Raw genomic sequence first — 11,379 nt, 5'->3', positions numbered from 1 at the left:
GCACACTATTCAATTGAAACATTTCAAATCAAACACTTCCCAAACTCTTCATTGCAAAGTATAATAAATTATTGACCTGGACGTTTTCATTGACTGTCAGTATATATATATATATATATATATATATATATATATATATATATATATATATATATATATATATATATGGATGGATACACTTAATACTTTTTATTTTTAATACTTTGTAACCATTAAAATAAAGGTGGCACATTTATTTATTTATTTATTTAAAAATAAATAAGAAGAAAAAAGGTGACACATTTATACACACACATCTGGTTTCTGATTTGTTCTCATGGGCATTTATTCTGAAAATGAAAGAATTAATGTTGTCTTTGGTTTTAATGGTGAATCATGAAATTTAATTTTTGAATGAAACAAATACAGATTTTTTTAATTTATTTATTTTTTTAAGAAGTGACAAATTCATTAAGCTAAGGCTGCTAACACTGGCTAGTGAGCTAACAGTTAGCCTGCTGATACAGAAAACACAGCTAATCCTGTATTTCATCAGCTCCATACTTTTATCATTCTTTACTCAAGAACAACAGGAGATGATGGAACATTCTGTTCTGTAAGTAGTAAAACCAAAGACAAATACAACTTTTTTTTTTTAAATACTGGTGATAGGATGTAGCTACATGTCACAACCAGCTAACAGTCATTTAGATTTACTAGGTCCTAACCGCATCCACATTCATTGTTTTTACTAATAATTTAAATTTTGTCAAAACATTTTATCAAACAAGATCTTTTTTTTTACTCAAATGAACTCATCTTAACTTTAGTTGTGAACATAAACTTTAACCCCGGGCTATTCGACTGTGTTCAGACCACAGCTGATGTTTACTGGGATCTGGACGCTGAATCCTTGGCTTTATGACGGGCTCTGTCTATTTCCTGCATCTTCTCTCAGGTTGAGTATGTGATTAACGGCTCGGTACCGGACGATCTGAGCGAGGTGCTGGTTCTGGACCGGAAGGAGCTGAACCGGCTGCAGGAGCGCATCAAGCAGCTGCAGGTGGAGAAAACCCAGCAGAGAGAAAGGCTACGTCAGGCCTGGCAGCAGCAAATGAAGCTCAGCCACGACCACAGAGAGAAGGAGGCCAAGGTCCAGGGTGAGGACTCAGCCCAGCCTGGGGTGTATGTTGGGTGGTGGGGGGTGTGTGTGGGGTGGTGTATGTCGGATGGTGTATGTCGGGTGGTGTGTGTCAGGTGTTGGGTGGTGTGTGTCGGGTGGTGTGTGTCAGGATTGTGTGTGTTGGGTGGTGTGTCAAGTGGTGTGTTGGGTGTTTTTTTTTTTTTATTTAACCTTTATTTAACCAGGATTAAATAAAGGTTGTTAAATAAAGGTGGTGTGTGTCGGGTGGTGTGTTAGATGGCGCATTGGATGGTGCATTAGGTGGTGTGTGTCAAGGTCAAGTTTTTCTTTTTATAGTACATTTACAACAATGCAAAGTGTCCATAGTGCTGTACAAGAATATAGGTCAAAATACAAATATGATAAAACTAGTAAAAATATATAGATATAGACGATAGAAGACACTAAAAGTGATAAAACCGATAATAGATAATAATAGCATAAACAGTCTCTAAAAAATACAACCAGAAGATAAAACAAATGAAAGTCCCACCCTTGTGTCAAAGCCAGTGACGACAGGTGTGTCTGTAAAAGACATTTAAAATGTTCAGTGGACTGGGAACATGTGACAGTTGTAGAACCACAACAGAACCTGTCACCTTCAGCCTTCAGGCAGGTTCCAATGTAAAACCATTCTGGACCATCTGCAGCTGCTGAACAAAGGACCGGTCCATCCCATAATAGAGCGCATTACAATAGTGCAGTCAGATGTGATAAATCTATGAAGAACATGCTGGAACTGGCTTATGGGCAGGTGCAGCTCCACCTTTGATAAATGACACAGCTGAGAAAAGCTGGTCTTAACGACAGAAGAAACCTGTTTGTCCAATTTAAAAGCACCGTCGAAGAAAACACCAAAGAGGCTCCAAAACACTCCGTCTGCGGATCGACGAGGAATGGGGTTAGGTGAAGGTGGAAAACTCGTAAAGTCTGTCAACCTGTGCATCTGGGCTGGGAAAAGTCAATGTTGTTTCTTCTACACTGTCATAGTTGTCTTTGTTTTATGATCGAGCACAGGGCTGTCAGACTCATTTTAGTTCAGTTCCACATTCTGCCCAATATGGTTTCAAGTGGGCCGGACCTGTAAAATAATAACAGTGAAAAAAATACAATTAAACCATGATAATGTTTACAGTACATCTACAAAAATCTGAATAACATGAACAACTGGAAACATCTTAAGAAAACAAGTGGAATTTTAATAATATTATGCCTCAGATTATTAGTTTATCATTTACACATGTGCGTGACAACTTACATTTACAATTACAAATACATGAAACAGTTAATCACAGGCAGAATATTGGTAAAATTGCATTTACTTATCTGAAGAAATTTTGGGTTATTCACATTTTTTGTAAAAGAATAGTTTTAGATAAACATTTTCATGTAATTTTACTGTTTTATGCTAAAAAACAAAAAAGAGACATTTTGCTGTTTTCATTATTGATATGTTTAATATGATAGCATTTTACTGGTCTGACCCACTTGAGATCTAATTGGTCTGTATGTGGAATCTGATTTTAAATCATTTTGACGTCCTTGATTGTTGATATCTTCAGTGTAATTTTTGTATTTCACAAATCCATCCTACGGGCCAGATTGGACCCTTTGGGGGGCCAGATTTGGACCCCGGGCCGCATGTTTGACACCTGTGATCCAGCAGAATGTAAAAAAACAAAAAACAAATGTAATTAGAAAAGCACTTGGAGAGCACAGACCTCCACCAAGGCAGATCAGTGGGCCCCCGTGGCCCCCCCACCCCTGATCACCACCAAAATTTAATCATTTGTTCCTTGTGCCAGAATCAACATTTCCTGAAATTTTCATCCAAATCCATCCACAACTTTTTGAGTTATCTTGCACACAGACAGACAGACAGACAAACCAATGCCAGCAAAAACATAACCTCCTTGGTGGAGGTAACAACTGGAATATGTGCTTTTCTGTGGCAGTGTTATCAATAAAAATAGTTGAAAAAAAAAAAGAACCCAGGGAGCCCACTGCACTGTCAGCTGCTAAATCAAAAGGAGGACCAAATAAAACAAACTCCGTCTTACCATCATTCAGACGTAGGAAATGTAAGCCCATCCACGTTTTAACGACGTGCAGAGAGTTAAAACCTGGATCAGGCTTCAGGGGGAGATAGATGTGGAGGTCGTCTGCAAAACAGTGGAAGAGATGGCACGACTGCTCAGGATGGACCCTAGTGGTAACGTAAGATAAAAAGAACTGGGCCCACCATGGAGCCCTGAGGCACCCCACACTCCAGACGAGCTGTTTTGGCTGGTGTGTGTTTGGGTGGTGTGTGTTGGGTGGTGTGTTTTTGAGTGGTGTGTGTTTGAGTGGTGTTTGGGTGGTGTGTTTTTGGATGGTGTGTGTTGGGTGGTGTGTTTGGGTAGTGTGTTTTCAGAAGGTGTGTGTGGTTAATGTTACAAATGTTCGATTAGAATAGAGTAGATTCTGTTTGTAGTAGGTTCAGACACAGACCTCCATCAGACCTCCATCAGACCTCCATCAGACGTCCAGACCTCCATCAGACCTCCAGACCTCCATAGACTTCCATCAGACCTCCATCATCAGTCCAGGCTCGGTCTTAGATCCAAGGCCTGGACCTGGACTGAACCCATCTGTGTGTGTGTGTGTGTGTGTGTGTGTGTGTGTGTGTGTGTGTGTTGTTTTTAGAGCTGCAGACACAGTGCAGTGAACTGATGGTGATGAAGTTTGGGAGGCAGGTGGATGTGGAGGCTCTGCAGACGCTGTCAGGGAACAGGAGGATGGAGGAGCTGAAACAGGAGAAACTGCTGAAGGAGGCCCAGCACGCCACGGAAATCCAACAGTGGGACGTAAGAGCAGCAGTGGACTGGAGATAGAGGGAATGGAGAGATAGAAAAAAGAAAGTCTGGACTGGAGATAGAGGGAATGGAGAGATAGAAAAAAGAAAGTCTGGACTGGAGATAGAGGGAATGGAGTGATAGAAAAAAGAAAGTCTGGACTGGAGATAGAGGGAATGGAGAGATAGAAAAAAGAAAGTCTGGACTGGAGATAGAGGGAATGGAGTGATAGAAAAAAGAAAGTCTGGACTGGAGATAGAGGGAATGGAGTGATAGAAAAAAGAAAGTCTGGACTGGAGATAGAGGGAATGGAGAGATAGAAAAAAGAAAGTCTGGACTGGAGATAGAGAGAATGGAGAGATAGAAAAAAGAAAGTCTGGACTGGAGATAGAGGGAATGGAGAGATAGAAAAAAGAAAGTCTGTAGGCCATCGTGGCGTCTGGTTCTAAGGTGCATTACTGATCCAGTTACCATCCATCCATCCATCCATCCATCGCCCCACCCGTCCATCTATCGTCCATCTATCATCCATCCATCCATCCATCCATCCATCCATCCATCCATCCATCCATCCATCGCCCCACCCGTCCATCTATCATCCATCCATCCATCCATCGATCCATCCACCCATCCATAGCAGCCAGAAAAAGCATCATTTCAACCGGTTTATATTAAGTTTGTTTGAACTTTAGAAACACTTTTTTTAAGAAACACTTCATTCCTCAGATCATCACAATTTGTCCAAATACCCTATTCACACGTGTGGTTTTCACTAAACAGGAAGTGCATGAAAAGTCTAACAGGAAGTGAAGGTGTCAGACCAATGCGAGGCAGTAACCAGTCGAATATTTGGGTGTGAGTCGTAGAGCAGGAGGATCCATCTGCAGACAGCAGGAGGAGCTCAGTGTTGTGACTGTTCTCTAATGCAGCTGAAGGTTTGTGAAGCTCAGGAGGTTCTGGACGAGGAGACGAGGACCACCACCGAGCAGATGCAGACCATGATCGGCCTCCTGGAGAACAACCGAGACCTGGAGAAGAAACTCGACACCCGACAGAAGAAAACGGTACCTGACTGATGCGACTGATGAGTCACTGACACGTGCTGCATGTGTTTGGGTCTGATGTGGGTTTTTGTGCGTTCAGGGGGGGCAGTTTGACGACCACAGGAGGCGTGAAGACCAGGAGGCCGTTCAGAGGCTCCAGGCCTTGGTGGACAGTCAGTCCCATCAGGCCCAGGCCCTCCGGAGAGAGATCAGGATCCTGTCCCGCCAAGGAGGCTACATCCAGCCTCCCAGCTGGTCCCCTCCGCCCCCGCTGCCCCCGATACCGCAGCACGGCCACCTGCCCACCCCCACCGAGAAACCGGGACTCCGAGGATAGAGCTCCCCCTGCAGGCGGTAATCACCCCAAACAGAAGCACGACTGACTCGGAATTCATACTGTATTCCAAGTAATAATAACTTTAATACACTGAAATATTCTCTGATTGTCCAGTAGACTTTACTGTTAATTCTACAAGTCATGTGACCTCTACACCGATTATTGTTATTACCATAAGTATAAAAACACAGGAGTCTTTGAGCTGTCCTCACCAAGGTTATCGTTAACGAAAACTAACGAAATGATGAAAACTAGAATTGAAAAAACATTTTCGTTATCTGAAATAAATAAAAACTATAATTAAAAGATCAAAAATGATAACTAACTGAAACTGTATTGTGTGTTTATGAAACTAAAACGGATAAAAATTATGGATAAAATTTCCTTCATTTTTGTCTTTGTCAATGTCGGATTGATACGAAATCGATTTATTTCGCTCTAGCAATTTTAGCTAGCGGCACCATACGACACTTTTTGGTCCGTCACTTGTGTTCACTTGTGGTTTCCAGTCGTCTTCTGGTCCCCACTCTACCTGGAAACATGGAGACTAAAGCAGCAGAGTCCTGTCTGGGATTTATTTGAATACGACAACAGAGAAGAAGAGAAAAGATATGACAAAACTAAAATTAATACTAAAACTAAACTAAAACTAAGCATCTGCAAAAAAAAAAAAAGAAAACTAATAAAGACTAGCAAACCTGCTCTAAAAACAAATTAAAACTAACTGAATTAGAGAAAAAAAAGTCAAAATTAAATCAAACTAAACTAGAATGAAAAATCCAAAACTATTTGAACCTTGGTCCCCACTCATTACTTGAATAAATATACTAAGAGATCCGAACATACAGTACCAGCAGATGTCAGTATTCCTAAAGGAGCTGTTAAATGGGGTTTTGTCTGGTCAGAAGGATTCCACATTTTCACAAGGCTTCATCCCACCATCACCAGCTCACAGCCTTTGTAGACTGTAAACACAACTGCAACGATTTGCACATATTCAAGGCATATGAAGTAATTACAAAGCAAAACATAACTGGACATAGTCTCAGGAGGATGAGTGGCTCTGGCTCTGAAATGATACTTAAAACTAGTAAATACATGTTTCTTTGCTTCAAAAATTAAATGCATGATGTCCAGCTGAGTGAATATTTTTTGTAACTCCATGAAAAACAGGTTCATAAAAATGTTTTCATAGTGTTTTTTCAGGTCTAAAGAGGAATAAAAACACTCCGGAAAAATAACTTGATTAGGGTCAAAAAACGGTATTCAAAATCTCACTGAAGGGACATTTTAGAGACAATTTGACCCACATTTTTATTTTTGAATTCATTTTTGTTTTAGTTGGACCATAAGGGATTATCCAAAACAAGGAGCTACTTCATGTTGAAATAAATGTTGGAATGGCAATCAATTAAAATTCACTCTCTGATGGGACATGACTGTGTTTTGACCCATTAAGGTTCTCATAATTCATGCATGAAAGGGTTAATAAAACAGCGTCGAATAATAATAAATAAGATATAAACAATAAAGAAAAACAAAAATGAGCCTCCACAATATCTGCATTTGAATTCAATACCTAAAAATATCGATACAGTACTTTTTAATATCGATACAGTATTGTGAAATGAAATATCGCGATATATTGCAGAACCCATATTTTCTAACACCTCTACTCTATTATTGTTGTTGGTTTCATCTTGAGTCTTACTGACGCTCTGTTCAGGCATGACTCCACCCACATACCACAAAAAACACATACTTTGTTCATGAGTTGAACATCACTTGATGGTGTTTATTGACTGATTTTCAAACTTAATACACTCCCAATATAAACAGACAGTCATTGAACTCATCTTATAAACATATGATGGGAAAAAAAACAGTGAAATATGAGCAGTCGAGCTGCTTCTTTATCTGCATTTCATGAAGTTTTCTTTCCCTTACAGACAGTTTTTAACAGAGTAAAGTTCAAAACGCAAAACATACATTAAAAAAAAATGACAGAAATTACATGAAAATATGAATCAGAGTTGTTCTGGAGTTACAGTCAAACTAAGTTGATACCAATAAAATATTTTACATGTGTTCAGACATTTTTGTTTGTCTACAGCACAGGTGTCAAACATGCGGCCCGGGGGCCAAATCCAGCCCGCCAAAGGGTCCAGTCCGGCCCTTGGGATGAATTTATGAAATGCAAAAATAGATATTAAGATATTAACAATCATTTTAGTTCAGGCTCCACATGCAGACCAATTCAGTCTCCTGTGGGTCAGACCAGTCAAATTCTATCATAATAATCTATAAATACTCACAACTCCACATTTTTGTCTTTGTAAATGTAAATATTTTCATGTATTTACACCAAAACAAAGTATAATTTCACAAAAAATGTGAATAATCTGAACAAATGTGAAAAACCTGAAATGTCTTAAGAAAAATAAGTGCAATTTTAACAATATTCTGCCCAATACTAAATGTTTTGTGTATTTGTAGATCCACTGTGATCTGTACATTATAATGAACATGTGGAAATGATAAACTGAGGCAGAATATTGTTAAAATTACACTTATTCTTCCAGTTTGTTGAAGTTATTCACATTGTTTGACAGGACAGTTTGTAGATGTAAACATTTTCATTGTTTAATTTTACTTTTTTCACTGTAAAATACAAAGAAAAGTTTGGAGTTGGCATTATTTATCTATTATTCTGTTGTTATTTTACTGGTTCGGCCCACTGCAGATCAAATTTAGCTGAATATGGAACTGAACTAAAATGAGTTTGACACCCCTGGTCTACAGCATTCTGTGTCCATCCTCTAGTTTCTTATTTTTAACTATTTCTAGTCATTTTTTTAAACATAACCCAAATGCTAACTTTCCCAGTCATTGATTACTAATTGTAACAATAATTTTCATATACTTGTCTAATATTGGGATGTGAGGAGGCTGTGTGTCACTGGAGCCACAAATATTCCACAGGCTGATGCATGAACAGAATGAAAACACTGATGGAGACGGTAATGGGTCTGGAGAAGGTTCAGACAGACTGGTGTTGGAATGCCGGGCGATGACGTGGGCCCAATCCCAATTCACCCCTTGGCCCCTCCCCCTTACCCCTCCCACTTGGCCCTTGCACTTGGCACTACTTGAAACGGAGTTGTAAGGTGTAGTGACTGAAACATTCCTGTCTGAAATGGTCCAACCCTTCCAGACCTGTTACATCATCATCAGACCACAAGTTTGTTTCCTGCAGTACTCCTCATGCCGTCAGCAGCTGGAATGTCTCTGTTCCAGGGGCTTTGTTCATCTTTTTGCGTCTATCAACGGCAACCTGCAAAAATGCGATCTATAACACACTGAAACGGCATTAAACGGACGATCAAATGATTAAGTTGTTTCTGAAGAAAATCTGTCCATTTGTGTGTTTCTTTGGTCACTGCTGCTCTTTTTTTTGCTGTGTTTACCTCCATCTGACCCATGATTGGAATTATGGCAGATTTCTGCTACCCCTCTGTTTGTGGTGTGGTCCTGAAAAATCTGCATTTGGAGGGTCAAACGGCCCTCCCCCTTAGCCCCTCTCCTTTGACTCATTGAGAACTGGGACTCCCCTACCCCTTCAAGTGAACGCGCAAAACAGAGGGATAGGGGTAAGGGGTGAATTAGGGCTGGACCCTGGTCTCTTTCTTAGTAGTGTGGATATTGAAGTGGGTTTGTGGTTTTACTTTTCCACTTTTTGTGGTTGTTGTTTCAGTTGGTTCTGGAATAAAGGACAAGTTGTTTGTCATTTTCACACATTTCTTTTTCACATTTTTACAATTTTTTACACCTATCCAAATAATCGTGTAATCGAACTCAAGTAAATAATTGATAATTTACTCGATAACAAAAATATTGGATGGCTGCAGCTCTACATTTGGGGGGGCTGCTCCTCCTGTCTGCCCTTGTATGTACACAACTTTGCTGTAGTGTTAAAATAACACAGCCCCAGTCCGGCATAGAGCGGCTCGGTGAATGTGGTCTTGACTCTGTGGATCAGAGTTGGGGTGTCAGAGACGTTGTAGAATATCAGAAGACCTGCTCTGCGATCTACAAACACTCCGATTCTGGAGGACTGAGGGCCTGACAGCTGCTTTTTTTGACTCTTATGCATGTATGTGCACATGTTATTATTGTAATGTAACACCCAAGACTTAAGATTAACTCCAAATCTGCTTTGATCTCCTGTTCTGGAAATAGTTTTATACACGACTGCCACTGAAACCCCTAGTCCACTCCACTCCACCTCCCAGTAACAGCGTCCAGACAGAGGAGTTAAACTCAGAACCTGAACACTAGACATAAATCTGCCAGGCTGAGGAGGATATAACTGTTCCTCCCTCACACATGTCACTTTCTGGTTTCCTTCGGAGAGTATCATTCGTGAACTCACTGTGTTCGGATCCAGACTGAGCTGAACTGAGTAATGTGAGAACTCCTCGCTGGTCTTGGGGTTTTGCGGCAGTAAAACGTCCACATCAGTCACTGTTGATAAGATTTTTTTCCATTCCGTGATAAGTTCGTCCTTTAGTTCGTCTCGGAGCCTTGACACAGCTGTAGACACAGGGTCAAAGTGATGGACATTGCGGCTGGATATGTTGAAGTGTTCAGGGAGTCGTAGAGGTTGTGAGGAATTCTTCAGAATGTCGTTGTAGTTGTGTGTTTGGGAGAGCCGCTCCAGCTCAATGTTTGTTCTCCTCAGGGTGTTGAGCTGCTGTTCTACCTCGTTCAGCAGTCTCCTGACCCGACCTGCTGCAATTCTCTGCTGTCGGCTGATCTGCTTCTCCATATCTTTAGTTTTTTTCTCGATCAGACTGATTAGTTCAGTCGACATCTTAACAGTTTCTGTCACAGCTTTATGAGCAGAGGCATTGATGTCTGCCTCTTCCTTCTGAAGCAGTTCTTTATCTTTCTCAAATGCTTGGATTTTCTGCTGGACCTTTCTCAAATTCATACCGACTTCCTTCTGTTTCTGAATCCTTTCTGCTTCAGCTGACACTATGTCATGACCTTTATGTTCGTCCACAGAGCAGAGATAACAGATTAACTGTTGATCAGTGCGGCAGAAAATCTTCATCAGCTCATTATGACGAGAACAGACGTTCTCCTGGAGGTTTGACGAAGGCTCCACCAGCTTGTGTCTCTTAAACTGAGGTACATCATGATGAGGCTGGAGGTGTTGGTCACAGTAGGAGACCAGACACTGCAGACACGACTTGGACGCCTTTCACTTTCTGTCAGAGCACAAATCACAGGGCACATTATCAGGTCCAGGATCAGCAGCAGCAGCTTGGACATCAGTCTTCTTCATGTCCTCCACTAAATCTGCTAACATGGCGTTCGTCTGGAGGACAGGCCTCGGTCTGAAGGTCTGTCTGCACTGAGGGCAGCTGTAGCTCTTCTTACCGTCCTCTTTATCCCAGTGTCTTTGAATACAGTTCATGCAGTAGTTGTGTCCACAGGGAACAGTCACAGGGTCCTTCAGTAGATCCAGACAGATGGAACAGGAAACCTTCTCCAGGTCCGGCTTAACTCTGTGTGTTGCCATTGCTCTTCTCTCTGACTGTGAATGCCAGAGTTTGGCTATTAAAGGGTTCGTGCTCAGAGGTGTGGCTGTGTGCTTGAACTTCATTCCAATGAAAGGAGTGTTTACATAAACTGTGATGGTTGTCAACTATTCTGACAGCGTAAACACACGCTGCAGGCTGTTGTCAAGGACACAACACCAGTGTTTTCATTTCCTAAGTAAAGAAAGTATCTATTGAGTTGTTAATAAGTTCGATCGAAAGGTTTTCAAGACTCCAGTGCACATATTGTTCGTAGATGTCATTTCATTTGTTTGTTGCAGTTTATAAATATTTTAGATGTAGCTTTAAACTTGACAATACAACAGATGCACTATTGTCTGTCCTTAAAGTTGTTAGAAGTTGTGATATGAATTCTGTGTGCTGCTGTTCCTCTTGT

General features: G+C 40.8%; 1 protein-coding gene across 1 annotated transcript in view; it reads left to right on the top strand.

Moving 5' to 3' along the window:
- cfap44 (cilia and flagella associated protein 44) overlaps positions 1–5,417 on the top strand; it is a 42,634-nt gene extending 37,217 nt beyond the window's left edge. Inside the window, exons 31-34 of the mRNA XM_030149770.1 lie at positions 938–1,139; positions 3,848–4,008; positions 4,926–5,060; positions 5,140–5,417. Of these exons, the coding sequence (XP_030005630.1) occupies positions 938–1,139; positions 3,848–4,008; positions 4,926–5,060; positions 5,140–5,376 (735 nt within the window). The 3' untranslated portion in view covers positions 5,377–5,417. The remainder of the gene's footprint in view (positions 1–937; positions 1,140–3,847; positions 4,009–4,925; positions 5,061–5,139) is intronic.
- The last annotated feature ends 5,962 nt before the right edge of the window (positions 5,418–11,379 follow it).

Source organism: Sphaeramia orbicularis, chromosome 12 (genome assembly GCF_902148855.1).
Source record: "Sphaeramia orbicularis chromosome 12, fSphaOr1.1, whole genome shotgun sequence".
NCBI lineage: Eukaryota > Metazoa > Chordata > Actinopteri > Kurtiformes > Apogonidae > Sphaeramia > Sphaeramia orbicularis.
Note: the sequence above shows the minus strand (reverse complement) of the source record. Positions and strands in the feature narration are given on the sequence as shown.